This window comes from Corylus avellana, chromosome 3 (assembly GCF_965113065.1).
Source record: "Corylus avellana chromosome 3, dhCorAvel1.hap1.2, whole genome shotgun sequence".
Classification (NCBI taxonomy): domain Eukaryota; kingdom Viridiplantae; phylum Streptophyta; class Magnoliopsida; order Fagales; family Betulaceae; genus Corylus; species Corylus avellana.
The window spans coordinates 8,600,159-8,616,504 of NC_142492.1; the positions used below are offsets into that span (position 1 = coordinate 8,600,159).

Here is a 16,346-nt window from a genome sequence, read left to right on the forward strand (position 1 = left end):
GAGCCTTATTAAAATTTGTAAAATCAAGAAACCCCATCCCCCTGACCTCTTTTGATAAGCCCATACGCTCCCAACTCATCCAATTTACCCGGGATTTATTCTCTTTTTGGCCCCACCAAAATTTACACATTTGGGAATTTATCTCCTTACATAGAGCTCGTGGTAGAAGAAAAACGCTCATACAATAGGTAGGGATCACTTGAACCACTGCCTTAAGAAGATCTACCTATATCTAATTGGATAAAATCTCACTTAAAGTTCTATTCTAATGGATATTGCTATATGTATATAAATATTCACATTTATCTACTTATATATTACCACCACGTAATTTAATATATATAATAATTATTATTTATCTGTAAATAATTACTTAGTAGATAATTAATATTAATAACACTTTATATATATATATATATATATATATATATATATAAATATATGTGATGAGAGGGATTGCATTGGATTGTACTATAGCGATCCTAATGTAGAGAAGATTTAAGAATTATGTTGTGGATGATTTTTTTTGTCACTTTTGTGACTTTTTTGACATTTTTTCTAAATTTATAAAAGAAAACCATTTATAGGAAAGTTTTTGGGAATGCTCAAGTTGCAAACCCTATGACAGGTCCAAATATAAAAAAGTCAATTTATAAGATAAAAAAATTAATAAAAATAAGAAGACAATACACGATACAACTCCACAACTCCACCCTGTGTGGGAGTTAAACCACAAATGAGGACACAACTTTTACTCAACTACCCATTATATGTAGAACACTAAGGGTCCATTTGATTTGCTGTATAAACCCTTGGAATGAAATAGATGACCAACCACAATAGGAACTAGGAGTGGCCGCGCCACCCACAGAGGGCCTCGCCATGGCCTTCTGGGGGTGGCTTGGCCACCCATTGGGGTGGTCGGCCACCCATTAGGTTTTTCTTTTTTATTTTATTTTATTTTTTTGAGTTTTGAAAAAATTAGAAATCATATAGGCATTTTAGTAATTTTGATAAATTCCAATTATAAAATATGTGTTGTTACCAAAATAAATAATTTAAATAATTATTCCATTCCAACATTTTCTATTCACAGTAATACCTATTATTTTCCTACTAGAATATCTATTCCGCAAACCAAACGAGTCATAAATTTAGACATAACCCACACACGCTCACACACTACAGCCCTTCACATAGTCCACATTGGTTTTTTAAACCACAATCTCACTCATAAAACATACCAGAGCACTAATACTGAAACCATATTTCATAGATATTCAAAAGTCATACTTAAAACCATATCATTTTAACAACTCCAAAAGATGCCACATGCGGCAAATTAACATCTAAAATTGACTTATCAAAAGTTGAAGCCTCCGGTCAACCTCACAGTCACAGATAATACTCATCGTGATATTCATATGGGTCCGGATAATAATCATCGTGATATGCATATGAGTCCTCCTCGACGACATCTGTAAAGTTGTTACAAGGGGATATGTGAGTTCATGGTTCAACAGTTAAAAAAATATTCTAACCTTTGTTGTGTGATGTGAGGCCCATTTTCCATGTAAAATTTCCCCTCTATTGCTTGTAAAGCAACTATCACAATGCATAATTTTGAAATTTTCAGCAGTTTCTCATCTCACTCTTTTACAATTTCCTTATTAAACCACCCATTGCCTTCCAAATCTCATGTACACCTAGAAAACAAGACAATAAATGCAAGTATGATTTCAAACAATTGATAAACACAATTCACATCCATACAAGATTGAACCCGTGATCCACCATTATCGATAGGAGAGGCGATGTCATTTGTTCCAAAATCTCTAGTCTAACATTACAATATGTACATGGTACATGAAAGACTAATATCTAGGCTTTAAAAAAGATATAAGGGTGAGATGAGATCCAAAAACCAATGAAATACTTTAACAAAATTAGATGTAATTCATTAGAGCCTTTTACATGAAGTTCCCAAAAAGCCATTTGTACAACAAAGGAAATGCAAGTCTATTCATACCAATCCAAAATGCTATTTGATTTACCTACGCATATGCATTTCTGACTAAATGTACACACCAACATGCTACAAATATTAGAGTTCTATTCTCTTTAATGAAATAATGACAGTATTTTATTTTTGTATCAAAAGCCAATGCAGTGTCACATTCCTGATATTTGTCATTTACTCTTTTTTTTTTTTTTAAAAAAAAAAAAAAAATCCCTGAATAGCTAAAGAGACACCTACCAATATTGTCATAACTATTAAAATTCTCAGACCAGCCAGGTGCATCATTTCCGTTCCATGATTGCTTAGATCCAGCAAGCTCAGCAGCTTCTGATTGTTCAAATCCAGCAGGCTCATCAGCTTCATCTGAAAATTTTCAAATCCAGAGATTTTGGTTATTTCTCCTTTATGTGCTAACACATATAGCAAAAGAGATAGATACCTACCAATATTATCATAGCCAATAAAATTCTCAGACCAGCTAGGCGTATCATTTCCTTTCCATGATTGTTCAAATCGAAAAAGCTCATTAGCTTCATCTGAAAATTTTCCAATCCAGAGCTTTTGGTTATTTCTCCTTTATGTGCAAAAAAATTTTTTAAGTGCACCTCTGTATACTCATATACCCCAAAATATACTATGTCTACATATACCTTCAGTCAGATTGGGTAAGGTCTGCATTGTGTCCACTTTACAATCTGAATTAAGCTTCCCGGTTGTGGAATGGCCCTACAAAATATGTCACCACCATAAGTACAATATCAACTTTTTATGTAGAAAAGTACAATTTCAACATCGCACAGATAAACACCAATAACACAAAAAGTTCAGACTGAAAAGTGAAGCAATAATACCTTATCATAAAGTCCCACAGATATGCTGTGTTTTGCCTGACTTGTAGCAGTTTCAGCTACTTTGCTTTCTACGAAGGTCACCTGCTCCACAACAAAGTGAAATTAAGAAACAGAACCAGCCTACAAATTGAACATGTTATATCAACCTTAAATTAAGATCACTTACTCCATCACTCCCTGTCATTCTAATTGTGGATGAAAATTTATATGATCCATCGGCATTGCCATAAGTGACAGTGGACTTATGAAAAGTGAAACTACCATCGTGATGTTGCAACTGTATTTCCTCCGACTTGCTGTAGTCATTTCTGTACTGCACATGCTTGCTGTTTTTCTCTGCAATCAAGCAAGAGGGAAAAAAATGAACAGCACTTTTTGAGGTTGGATTCCAACGGGTCTTTTCCACTCTTGATCAGAATGAAAGATAAAATGGGTGACAAGTAAGGAATTTATCCAAACACAATGTAGGAAGCAGTCGACTTAGTAAAATGATGTGCTCTAAAGTTACAGCTTCAAGGGTCTTTCCCTTTTCCTATATAGTTATTAGGAAAAAAAATAGCATTACAACCAGTTAAAAGATGCACTTTACCTTCAACTTCATGTTCCGGATACTCCACAAAAGCTTTACCACTTGACCTACCATGATTACAGGGGGTTTCTTTTTTGCCTCCCTGCATTTTGTAAGTGCTACGAACCACCCAAAGCTTAGTATGCAAAGCAAAATATATGCTGCAACCATGAGATTCAGCATTAGAACCAATTAAACGACAATTACAAGAAGCAATAACAACAAAAAACAATGGGTCGAAATTCTGTGTGCTAGCTTTACCAAAATGACCATCTACGAGGATATTTTACCAACAACTAAAGAATCAAACAGCATATTATAAATAAATTTGCAACCACCAACTAAAAAATATTTAGAAATCCGCTAAAAAATCCAAAATCCACCTCTGGCTGTCTCCAGGTGGTCCTAACAACTTCTCCATGAACTAGTTTCACAAAAACTGATGAGCACGATTAAAATTTTGGAACTATAGCAGGCATGATCTACACTAAACATTCTCAACCATCAAAGATTCAAAACTTTCTACATTATGGACAAATATATCTACATATCCATAATCATAGAGGCACAAGTTATGTCCACCAGATAACTGAAAAATACATTAAGATCAAGGAATATCAAAAGAACATATGCGCATAGAAATTTCACCCCTCCTATAAAATGTCTCTAATTTTCACTAGCAACGTATGCTTGTACCCTTTCAAATTTTCTCACCAACCAAAAAGATCATCAAACGAAGCATAACAGAGATTACAAAACAAGACATGCCCACGTTACAAGTTACAATCTCTATGATGGGTCCCAATCAGAGAAGTAAATTTATACGATAAGAACTCAATGAAAGTAAGAAGACAATACACGTAGAACTCCATCCCGGGTGGGAGTTAAACCACAGTAGAGATTCTACAACACACAACACACGACACACAACTTTTACTCAACTACCCACTATATACTGAACACTAAATTTAGACATAACCCACACACACTACAGCCATGCACACAGACCACATTGTTAACTGTGGGCAATCCACTCTGTTTTATGAAACAAAAACAGAGGAATTGGCCAAACGGCTTTTATACGTGCACCAGTCCTCTGCTCATGGGACAACTCCTCTCCCACTTCTCTCTACTCCCACGTCTACTTCTGCCACGTGGGTCTTCGTGTACAATGTGACCTATCACTCTACCAGAAAACAGAAGCGGGAAGCCCTAGATGGTTTACTAAGGCACTCATAAACAAAGTTACGAAACCATAAACACTAACCCAAACCCTTTAAAAGGCGAAAACTTCTCAACACAACTATCGTCAAGACCGAAAACCCTAACACAATCCAACAAAAAGGACCAGAATTAGCAACACAGTACAGTCCGAATCCCGAATTTGCACCGATTTCACAGTCAAAAACACACATTTATTTACTTAAAAAAAAAAAAAAAAAAGACACATTTATTTGATTAAAAATCAAAACTTGCATAACATGAGTAAACTTTTCAATAGAATAACGAACCCTAAGTCAAGTGCATCACAGAGAGAGAAAGAAAAAACCTTCGAAGGAAAACGGACTCGAATATGGAGAGAGAGAATCAAAGGAAGTCTCTACTCTCTATATATCACAGCCTACAAATACGGCGACATTACTGGCCGGACAGTACGTTTCTGTGAATGATTAGTTGAAATAAAAGGCCGAGCTGGTTTTATTGGGCCAACCTGCATTGGGTAGCAGGCTAGGCCCAAGTACGGAGCATTGTATTTGAAATTTTGGGGATCTTGAATCTTGATCAATATTTCACGGGCTAATTTTGGTACTTTCAAAGAACTAAAAAGTTTTGTTAGAATTAAAGACGGCTGCTACAATCTTCTCATTCATACCCATTACTTTGAACAATGAAAGCGGTCATGAGAGACAAGAGGTACTCTTACCAACACTCCACACTTGTTGGTGAGAGAAAACATCCGATCATCGACCGGCCCGAGATTATCTACTGCAATCCTAAGGCACTCACATATGACCTTCCAACCATGTTGGTCGTTAAAATAGGTGCCGACATACACGACACCATCACAACCATCCCAACAAGAACTTGTTGCAATGGCGTAAAATACGTCGGCACCTACCTTACAGACCTATAAACCATAAGCAGCAAAAGAACAATTGCAAAGACCTTCGTTAGGTCACTCATGGTAATTAGTTGGCCTTTTAAATATGACTTGGTGATCGATCAATGTGCTTGAAGTTTTTTAGAAATTAGAAAAAAGTGCATGGTTTATATAGGTATGTGCATGTTCTAGTTCCCATGCATGCAAGTGTTTTGACCAATTAAATAATGATTATTGTTTTTTTTTTTTCTAATTAATTAATGATTATTGTTGAGTCATTCATAATCATGCCGAAAGATGAATTCATGCAAAGGTTTGTGGCTATCAAATATCCCTTATTCCTCGGTTAGGCTCAAAAATGCCATTCATGTGCCTTGTTTTCATAAATTTCTATTACGTATAATTTAAATGTGTTTTTATTGGTTTAAGTTTTCAAGATAACTAGTAATTTAACATGTTATGACCACTAATAGTAATTTTAGAATTTGTCGTTGTTTGGGATTTCGCCATTAATTGTTTTCTATTTGGAAATGAGAAGTGCTACACTTAAAAATAAAAAATAAATAAAAATCCAAAAGTTAGTTTTCAAATAATGTGTCATCATGGATGATATCTATTATTTTGAAAAATGACGACACATCACTTAGGAACCAACTTTTTTTTAAAAAAAAAAGTTGGCAAGTACAACATTTCTCTTTGGATATTGGACTTTGTTGATCTAATCTTTTAGAGTTCGTTTGGTATGCATAATTGGTCATTCCATTAAAAAAAAAAGAAGCTTTTATAAGAAATGGAAGAAGATAGAACATAATCACCTTAGTTTTAAAGTATATGATAAGAGTTTTATCCTTATCATATACTCTTAACACTTGGAATAGCTATTATCTCATTTCCATAAAATTTCTATTTCAAGTCTATTCCATTTCACCTTCTTTCATTTTCGATAAAACTACTCATTTGTTTTAATGGAATAGCTATTCTGTGTACCAAATGCATCCTTATGTTACATTTGGTAAAAAAAAAAAAAGAAGAAGCTTTATTAGGAATTGAAGAAAGTTGGAATATAATAGCTTTGGTCATAAAGTATATGATAAGGATTGAAATAGCCAATAGCCATTCTTTCATTTCTAATAAATTATTACATAAAATAATATTATATCTTTCATTTCTAATAAATTATTACATAAAATAATAATATAGCAGAGTTCCACCAAAGGTGTAGCAACAATGCTAGTTAGTCAAGGAGTCGAAACTTTTATGGATACTGAAAATTTATGGTATGGAGTTATAGGAGAATTGAAGGGCTCAACTTGAACCGTTCATTTTTTTTGTTTTGGTGGACTCCATGCTATAAGGTTTCTTTAATTTTAATCATTATTTTCAAAGTAAATAATGTTGGTTTTATCATCTCAGCATTTATCATATGTGATATGCAATGAATTAAAGAAAGTTTTATAATATGAACCTCAATGTATCACATGTAATAAATATGTGATTACAAAGTCTCAATCGTTTAATTTAAAAATAATAATAATGAGGATTTGAAGAACTCTACAAAATAGAGCGCTAGCATCTAGCTAACAAGCCTAAGTTTCTTCAAATGGACTATAGAAATAGAAATATCGATATAAAAAAGGAGAGAAGATGAAACAGGTATGGAATTTTCCTTCAAAATCCAAATTATGGTTGAGTTACAACTATTGCCTTGCATATGTATTTTTACATGAAACCATGGTAAAAGCCAAATTTAATTGATGGGGCACGCAGCAAGGTGGGGGTGCCACATCAATAATTAGGGACGTGTAGCACCCCAGCTTGTGTCCTATGTCCACACGCACACAATACAAACCATTCCATTTCTAGCACGCTCAAATGTACTCTATTTATAGATAACCAAATCTCTATGATGACATATACATAATAAAACAACATGCAGCTGTGAGTCCTTTTCCAAACCCTAACTTCCAACAGGCATAATCTAGGAGTGAGAATAAGACATCACCCTCCAAGTTCAAATATTCAACCACTCCTTCAAAAGATCCTGGTAATATATCTCCAAAGCTGAAGTTTATCCAGTGCTGTTGTCTCTGTGCATAAAGTCCAGTTGCACAGACCATGTGTTAGTAAAAGGAACTGCAACCTAATGCCCTGGTGTTGTCATCTATTGTTATAACTGCTGGAGCACATTAAAGTCGGGCCTTATTGGATATTCAAGACCCTGAAGTGCCGGCATCAATCTCCAATCCTCGTGTGAATATGCAGGGATTAACCAGTACTTCTTATCCATCCCAAACACCTGAAATGGAAAAAGGAAATTCACTATGTTACCAACCATGGGTTTTCCACGCACAGCCTCTGAAAATTTGATTTTTGTGCAACACAATATTCAAGTATATAAAAGGTTCCAATACAAAGTGCCAAAAAAAAAAAAAAAAAAAAAAATGTTTATTAAGGGACTGGCGAATAATTTGGAAATTTGTGAAAAGAAACTGGTTTGATTACGCAATATGAGGACAGCAATTGCTAAAGTAGTTCAGTTTTAAAGAGCTGATTGTTTAGCAATTGGTAGCCATCACCAGCAGGGGTGCGGCCGCTACTTTTGAGTTCATTGTCAGCCACCAATGTGGTAATGTGGTCTATTAGAGTCTCAGCGGCTTGCAGCTCATTAATCCGTGATCATACAACCACGAGTATGGTTTGATGTGGTTCATTCAGTAAAGAGAAGTGCAGTCAAGAACAAAGGCATAGAAAGACGAAAAAAAAAGAAGTCAAGGATATGTCTACAAAAAAAAAAATTAAAAAAATTAAAAAAAAAAAAAGTACAAAACCAAATTTCAAGTACCAGGTCTTACATGCAAAAACTTAAAACCTACTTAACACATGCTGCAAGTGGAAGATGTTACAATGAAAATACTGGGTATCGCCTACTAAGTTTTAAGCCAAAACTCTGTATCTATAAGTTTTCATGGAAATTTTCACTAGTACTACATATCCCTACTAACCCTGGAAATGGAAACATACCCATAATGTTCCCAAAACATACACATACACACAAACAGAGAGAGAGAAGGTAACCTGTTCAAGGTTTTTTTTCCATCCTAGGTCATAGCGCCATTGAGGAGTGTTTTTCTTCTCATATGCCTAAAAACAAGAAAACCAAGTGATCAAGAACCTTATGTGAGACACTTATGAGTATGAATCCATTGCCAATTAATGGGAAACAACGGGAAGGGTAACTGGCAAAAGGAACTACCTCAATTGTGGTGGTATTTGCTGCCACCAATGATATGTGCATAATCAGGAAGCCCAGAACACTCAGTGCAAATGATAAGTTCAAAACTGAATGGATAAAATGACAGTTAATACAGGTACTTTTAAGGATACGGATCACAGTTAAAGACATTATATCTTGAAGAACTTACTGAATGTGATAAAAGTGGCTGCAAGGCTGCCTGCTGTTCCATGTATCTCACCATCAGTGAAAAATGTGACAAAATATGGCAATAATGATAAGGTGACAAGAGTTGTCTCAAGAAACGTGTAAAACTGCATCAAGATTAGACAACAAAGATACCACTCAATCATACTTTCATTTCTTTTGTTCATCTTTTTTTTTAGAAAAAAAAAAAAAAAAAAGACGTTTCATGCATACCACTTAATCAGGCCTTTGAATTGGTAGTTAATTTCTAAAAAATAGACAATTATGCTCGAGCGAAAGAGTTACATTGGAATCTAACACAATAGCAGAAAAGCACAAGACACAATAGATAATAAAACAATTAGAGTCAAAATAAAGGTGACTAAAAGTGCTTTTGTTTCTCCTTAAGGAGAAGAAAAAATGTGCATTGAAAATTGAAACTTCTCATAATGCACCTAAGTGGTAAGAACAACTAAAAACTGGCCAGTCGCCTTGGCAATCTATAGGAAAAAGAAGGGAGTTACAGGTCTCGTATCCAATACTAAGAGCTTATGGTGCATGTAATATTTTGTAGCAAAGTACTCAATAAACATCAAGCAGGTGCTTTATCTTAATATATAAGGAAAAATTACATTTAGCCCCCTTAAACTCACACCCAATTTGCAAGTACCCCACCAAATTTTAAAAAGTGACAATCGGCTCCTTCAAATTAGCAAGCACTTTCAATTTCCCATCTCCGTTAGCATTTTCTATTAACTTGGACTGAAAATGCATCATGTGACTCAAATTATCCATTATACCCCTCTATCAGTTTATATATATATAAAAAACCATGGAAGGAGACCCCACCATGGGTCTCCATGGCTCCATGGCTAGGGGAAGGGTTTTTTTTTAAAAAAAAAAAAAAAAAAAAAAAAAAAAAAAAAAAATTAAATCTAAGGAGCATACTTGTATTTTCACACATCTGATCAAAAACAAATCCAAATCTGATAGGTGGGTATAATAGACAATTTTCAATCACGTGTGGGTCACGTGATGCATTTTCTACCCAAGTTAACAGAAAATTCTAACAAAGGGGACAAATTGAAAATTCTGGATAGTTTGAAGGAGTTGTCACTTTTTCAAAGTTTGGCAAGATGATTGCAAATAGGGTGTTAATTTGAATGGGATAAGGTATAGTTTCCCCTAATATACAAGATTTAAAGGAAGAACAACACCCCCCACCCCCCATCCCAAACCCTCCCACCCCCCCCCCCCCAAACCCTGCCTCTATAATATCTTGCAGCAAATGTGACTGAAATCCTTCTTGTTATAGACCATGTTAGGAAAAGGTAGCCATATTATTGACGCCATTAACTCTTTATGATAAGTGTACAGTTTATTACATTAAAAAGCATTTGCTTGCTTTATAAATGCCTAGGTAGAAAATCCAATCCTAAGGTACTGAGGTTCACATCTAAACAAATAAACATTGCAAATTGTTTAGACACAATGCTTTAGATCAATGCCTGATTTTAAAAGGCACCCTTCTGACATGCCATTTCCATTGAAAATTCTTTTCCAACATTCTTATTTTCTCATTTCCCATGGTCTAACAACCTAATCTCCACATCAATTTCTACTTGTTCTACAATCCTTCATTTTTCTTCGGTACACTACTGCAACAACATGAACTGCTAGATATGATACATAATAAACAAAAGGATGTAGAAATTGACAAGAACATCATGAAAATGATGATAATCAACAAATAAAGAAAATAAAATCCAAGTGGAAATCAACAATCTTGATTCCCATTCCTATTATTTGGCAAAGGGAACAAACTACTCATGCTAGTGCATGAGCATACTGCCACACAAAGAAAGAGACTTGAAAGCTAAAGAAGTACAATCGACATACCAAGAAAAGAAAGAAGTACTTGTAGTTCAACGCCCCAACACAATTAACAACCCAAACACAATGATGGTCCATTTTCAATATGCACCTCCCACCTGAAACAAATGCATATGTTTTTCTTCTTTATGGTTCAATATGACAGTCCAATAAAAATTTTATAGCAGTTTAATACAAAAATAAGTTTTGAAAGCAGAATTTCATGCAAAGAACTTACAAACAGAACAGTGATGGCAACGAGGTGGTTTAAATTGCTTGCACTTTCGACAGAACCGTACTCTTGGATTTGAAGTGTCCATAGTTGACTGGTTCAAGCCTAAACCTGGGCCACTATATTCTGAGGCCATCAATGGATCCATGTCTCCTTTCTCCTCGTCTGTTACAGGCCTCCAATTCGGAGGAACACTGCCCGGGTTTGTAACAACAACAGAAAAGTAGCTCCATAATAGCATCACCAACTACATAACAAAATCAACTTAGAGAATCTTAGTATAATATATAATTTTACACCTTAATCAGTTATCATCATACTAAGTTTTGTGTTTGAAATCAGTTGAAAAGGAAAAAAAGTGGCACCTTCAACCTTTCTTTTTTCCTTCAAGAACCTCACAACTTACAGTTGCTCCCCATAATAAAATTGGTTGCATGGCATACAAGCAGCAAGGAAATGTCACTTTTTCTAGCTCGTTGAGGATTAAAATTCCTTATAACTAAAGATACCAAGTTCACAATAAATCCAAATTTATAAAAGAAAATAAAATATGCACTAACAACTTCACAAACTACTTTTCTCTTGCTGCTGAGTTTAGGGACCATATAGGAAATGGGATTGAAATTTAACTTTCCATTAACTGATACACACACCTTTTCTTTTCTTTTTTTTTCAGTAACTCTACTTGGTTTAGTGTCTACGATTTTCTTTTCATTTTCTCATTGACCAAACAATCTCAAATCATAACCTCTAGAAAAATCTAGCTGCTTAGACAAAAGGATGCCCATATAGCTAAACTAATAACCAATTGAAGAGGTATAGGAAGTGGAAAATACCAAGGAATGGAACAAGAGCAAGACAGCGAAAGCGATGAGGGAATTCAGAAGGCCACCATGGAAGAGAGCTGGGCCGTAATTGGCTATGACCATGGTGTAATAGGAGAGGCCGGCTACGGCGAGGACCAGGACGATCATGACGGACCCGAGCGCACGCAGGGCCGAACAGAACTTGAACACGTTCCACGCCATTGCTGCTTGGGACCCTACTACACAAAGATGGAAATTGCTGAGGGAATTGAAAATCGATTACTTTATAATTTATTGGTTGAAATTGGAATTCTATCTGCGAGCTGGGATTTTGGATTCAGATCCAAACTTTGCCCAACTTTGCCCAAGCTCATGACCTCGTCACTTCAGGCCGAGATTGCTCAAAGGTTTTTGTGAATGAAATGGACATATTCGTGGCAGTCCAACAAATGTCCGAAAGACCTCTAGTTGACCCAACAAAGTCATAAATAGCAGCATCCACACATGATCAAGCTTAAAAGCTTTTCTTTTTCAGCCCTCGAACCAAGATTGTTTTCATCTTTTTCAAAGTAAGATTGTTTCGGTGTCTTTTTCAAACTATTTAAAATTGTCAATATCCTCATATTCCAGCATAAAAGAAAATAAAAATGACTAAAGAGATAGCGGAATCAACTAAAAAAGTGATTTGGCCGCTCCAAGCCGGCAAGAGGTGACTCGACCATCCTCTATTTGATTAAAGAAAGTGGCTCGGTTTCCCCATTTGACCAACCGTTGCTCCAACCTTCATTTTAGGTTTTTCTTTCAAGATTTTTTAAATTTTTTATTAAGAGTGTTTTTTGTTATTTTGATTACATTGAAAAATTTTGATAATTTAAAAGAAACATTGACACAATCTTTAGTTTCGAAAGACGATAACAATGAATGATTGTTTGAACGAGTACGTAGATTTTTCTTTTTATTTATTACTTTTCCTTATTTTGTTTTAGGATTTGGCGTGGTTCTCTTTTTTTTTTTCTTTTTTTTTTTTTTTCTCAATATGTATATTTATTATACTAAGCGTTTTCCAACCTAAACTTGGGCCATTGTGGAGTGAACATTATTGTTCCACAGATCTTTTGGATCTTTCATAGAACAAAAACGCCCAAAATGCCCCTACCCTAGTCATCTAATGATGGGCCAACAATCACAGACGAGCCTCACCAGTGATCCAACATTCAAAGAAGCTCACATGGGTTGGACTCCAAGTAAGCCCACGTCAGCCCATCATCGTAATTAAAGTCAAACAAGCCCAACAGAAACGGGAAGTCCACGAAAGCCACAAAGCCGAAGCTCAATTTAGCTTAAAGGAGGCACGTGACCCTCTTCTTCACCCAACCGGAGATTGCTTCTTTAGCCATCGGAATCAATAAAGTATCAAGATAAAGTACCATAACACACCGATTCACACTCAAACTAAGATTCAATTCTTTGTTTACAACAAGAAGTTTAAGCATGCTTTTCCAATATGCGCACCACTTGATCTACAGAGAAGAGATAAAGAAAGATGGCCGGTGAGAAGGCAGTTTTTGGCTGGGGGTGCGATGAACCAATATGGGGTTCCCTCCACAATTGTGTCGAAAGTGGTAACCGTCCCGTTCACAAATACAAATCCACCCAACATTGCTTGGAAGTGGGTGGTCCAATTGAATTGCGAAGCTTGTGGAGAACAAATCGGAGTATGCAATATCTGCAAACTCTTTGTTCACAAAAAAATGTGCTGAAATTTCACACACCGTCAAAATTATGTTACACAATCACTCCCTCAGCCTCGTCTATTATTTTTATAAAATCAAAAACCGTGAAGGCATATTTTGTAAATTCTATTGTAAAAATGTGAGTACAAAGTATGCAGCTTACTATTGTGACCAATGTAAATATTTTGCCCACCTGTAATGCGTAAAAGAATTTATGGATATCTATGGAGAGTCAGGCGCTTGAGGAGATCCAACATTTTAGTCATCAACAACATAAGTTAATCATCTGCGATGATGTGGTCAAGGATGATACACTTTGTGAGGTGTGTGTGCAATTCATAATTTCGGTCCCGTTTTATAGATGTGCAGAATGCGTCTTTTTTTTCCATATTCAATGTACTAAACTTCCCACAAGGATTGATCAACACCGACTTTACCGTTTTCACACGCTCACCCTCCTCCCACAAGCACCTATCAAGAGTGTCATGTTAAGTTGTCATATTTGTTCTCGTCATCCTTGCGGCTTTACATACAAATGTGATACTTGTTGGGAGGAGATGGAGAATTTCACAACTATTGACATTCAATGCAGTTCAATTCCAGAAACACTTAAACACGAAGGTCATCAGCATACCCTTATCCTTGCTCTAGATTCTAGTGATAGAGAATGCAGAGCTTGTCCTGATGACATTGAGGACTATATATTCGTATGCACCAGTTGCGATTTCACTTTAGGAATCAGATGTGCAAATCTTCCACTCGTAGTAAGGCATAAATACGATATACATCACCTCAAACTGATATATACTGCTGAAGACAATTATGAAGAATATTACTATCTAATTTGCAAAAAAATAAAAGACCCAAACCATTGGTTCTATTACTGTGCAGCATGTGACTTCTTCGCTCACCTCAAATGTGTGTGTTACTAAGGACTACAAATCAATGAGTTATTTGTATTACTTTATAGTTTGGTTTTTGGTTTGCGAATCCTTGCTAATTGTCTCCCTCTTTATATTTTGTTTCTCTTAGTTCAATGCCACTTGTTTATCCTAATAAGAAGAATATTTCACTTTCTCGATAACAATGTATTAGAGACATCGTTTTTCCCCTTCTCTTGCCTTATTAGGAGTCGTTTGACTCGTGAAAACCAACTCATAGCTGATTATGCATCTCTACCAAGTTTTTGAGAATCTTGTGAAGAAATGCTGCCGCGTGAAGAGCTTTTTATATATTGAATCTTTACCAACGCATGTGTATGTAAAATGTAAAACTTCCTTGACTCTGGAGATGTCCAAGCTCAAGAACATTCGGAAAATAAAAATTGCATGAAATTCTTTTATCAAGACCATTCACACATCATGCACACAGTTAGATGCAAGAAGATATAATCTTGACCATAAAATAATTCATCTCCATTCTTTTTGAAATGATTAAAAGATTTTCATGATTTTCTGGCTCTTATGAGAAGAAAACAAACAAAGCTTGTACCAAATATGATAAGGTTGTTATTGAGAAAGTGAAATATTTCTCTTCTTTCAAAACTGAAGATTTTCAGAGAGAGATAAGGATCAATCTCTGGACCAAAAGGCAGTCTGAGAATTGTACAATGATGGAGAAAACTATGGGTTTGGGCCGCTCAAACCCCGGCCCAACAATCAAGCCGCACCAACAAATGATGCTTGAAGTGGATAAATCCAAGTGTCGTTCCAAATTATACACATTTATTATCTAGTGAAACAAGCATTTGAGTGGGAGGAACAGTTCGAATTTAAAAGTATTTTCGTTTGATTTTGTTTGTATATAATATCTTGCTATATATGTTGAATATTTTTTTTTTACAAAAAAGTAATATATTGAATAAAATTGATGGAGGTAGATATTATTTTAAGAGAATCGACTCAATAACTTGCCCAATTGAAATATTTTATCATCATGTTTTTTTCATAATGAGAAACTTTGGACCAATTTACATATTATACTATTATTTTACAGGGATAATGTGGCAGCATCCATCAACCCTTGAATTGTTTTTGTCTTTTTAACAAGGTTTCCTGAATGACTGATGACCATTGTCACATTAGCCTAGTCAGATATAATTGAGAAGAGTAATTTCATTTTTTTTCTTTTTCTACCATAACATAAAACGACAATCAGCGGAGCATGCAATCCAAAATATATACTATTAAAATTGATTTATTTGTATTAAACCCCTAATCTCTTGATTATTTGTCTGTTTTGAAATTTCAATAAATCTGAGCACCATAATTAACTTCTAAGTTTTTAATGGACAGAATTTATTCATTAATAATTTTTATGACGAGGCTTACACTGATCTTATCAAAGGACAACATATATGTGAATCTGTCAACATGGCAGGCATAAGATATGAAGGTAGTTTGAAGTTGGTCCAAGTTAAAGGAATTTTCAGATATTTAATGAGAGAGCTAAGAGTGCCGGCAATAATCAACCCCCTATGGCTGCTAGTACCCCACCCATCGAAAATGACATCGAATCCAAGCCTTATATTTATCTAATTGGTGAAGAAAGATTGAACCACACCACTATTGATGGTATTTTGTTACTCTATTATTTGGTGAGAGTGCCCTATTTGGCTATTTCTCTCCCTCCCAAGTTGGGATGATTTAGGTTGTAATAAGTAGTCTAGAGAATGTTCCTAGCTATATCCTAGTTCAACTTTTTTTTGTTGGTTCAATAATTACTCACATTCCCCCATTAGAATTA

The 16,346-nt window shown here is 35.2% G+C and overlaps 2 protein-coding genes and 1 pseudogene across 3 annotated transcripts; 1 reads left to right on the forward strand and 2 right to left on the reverse strand.

Moving 5' to 3' along the window:
- Nucleotides 1-1,279: 1,279 nt before the first annotated feature.
- Nucleotides 1,280-5,070, reverse strand: LOC132176507 (uncharacterized). The gene is made up of 8 exons (XM_059588737.2): nucleotides 4,989-5,070; nucleotides 3,461-3,600; nucleotides 3,038-3,207; nucleotides 2,872-2,952; nucleotides 2,671-2,746; nucleotides 2,464-2,556; nucleotides 2,258-2,383; nucleotides 1,280-1,478 (listed from the first exon to the last, which is right to left on the reverse strand). Exons 2-8 carry the CDS (start codon nucleotides 3,546-3,548, stop codon nucleotides 1,396-1,398), a joined length of 717 nt encoding a protein of 238 aa, XP_059444720.2. The 5' UTR covers nucleotides 3,549-3,600; nucleotides 4,989-5,070; the 3' UTR covers nucleotides 1,280-1,395.
- A 2,115-nt stretch (nucleotides 5,071-7,185) lies between these two features.
- Nucleotides 7,186-12,356, reverse strand: LOC132173960 (putative protein S-acyltransferase 14). Of its 2 annotated transcripts, XM_059585654.2 has the most exons (7): nucleotides 11,899-12,353; nucleotides 11,069-11,309; nucleotides 10,858-10,949; nucleotides 8,963-9,086; nucleotides 8,794-8,879; nucleotides 8,616-8,681; nucleotides 7,186-7,836 (listed from the first exon to the last, which is right to left on the reverse strand). In XM_059585654.2, exons 1-7 carry the CDS (start codon nucleotides 12,088-12,090, stop codon nucleotides 7,708-7,710), a joined length of 930 nt encoding a protein of 309 aa, XP_059441637.2. In that variant the 5' UTR covers nucleotides 12,091-12,353; the 3' UTR covers nucleotides 7,186-7,707. The 2 variants fall into 2 exon arrangements, with proteins under 2 accessions (XP_059441637.2, XP_059441638.2); XM_059585655.2 differs by lacking the exon at nucleotides 10,858-10,949 and having other exon boundaries at nucleotides 8,963-8,995; nucleotides 11,899-12,356.
- A 1,092-nt stretch (nucleotides 12,357-13,448) lies between these two features.
- Nucleotides 13,449-14,533, forward strand: LOC148586747 (uncharacterized; annotated as a pseudogene).
- The last annotated feature ends 1,813 nt before the right edge of the window (nucleotides 14,534-16,346 follow it).

Coding starts and splice junctions, on each gene's coding strand:
- LOC132173960 (XM_059585654.2), bottom strand. CDS start 12,090: ATGGCGTGGAACGTGTTCAAGTTCTGTTCGGCCCTGCGTGCGCTCGGG. Junction 11,310..11,898: donor TGCTCTTGTTCCATTCCTTG/GTATTTTCCACT, acceptor TTTGTTATGTAG/TTGGTGATGCTATTATGGAG. Junction 10,950..11,068: donor TTGCCATCACTGTTCTGTTT/GTAAGTTCTTTG, acceptor CATTTGTTTCAG/GTGGGAGGTGCATATTGAAA.
- LOC132176507 (XM_059588737.2), bottom strand. CDS start 3,548: ATGCAGGGAGGCAAAAAAGAAACCCCCTGTAATCATGGTAGGTCAAGT. Junction 3,208..3,460: donor TCCGGAACATGAAGTTGAAG/GTAAAGTGCATC, acceptor GCTTGATTGCAG/AGAAAAACAGCAAGCATGTG. Junction 1,479..2,257: donor TAATAGTTATGACAATATTG/GTAGGTGTCTCT, acceptor ACAACTTTACAG/ATGTCGTCGAGGAGGACTCA.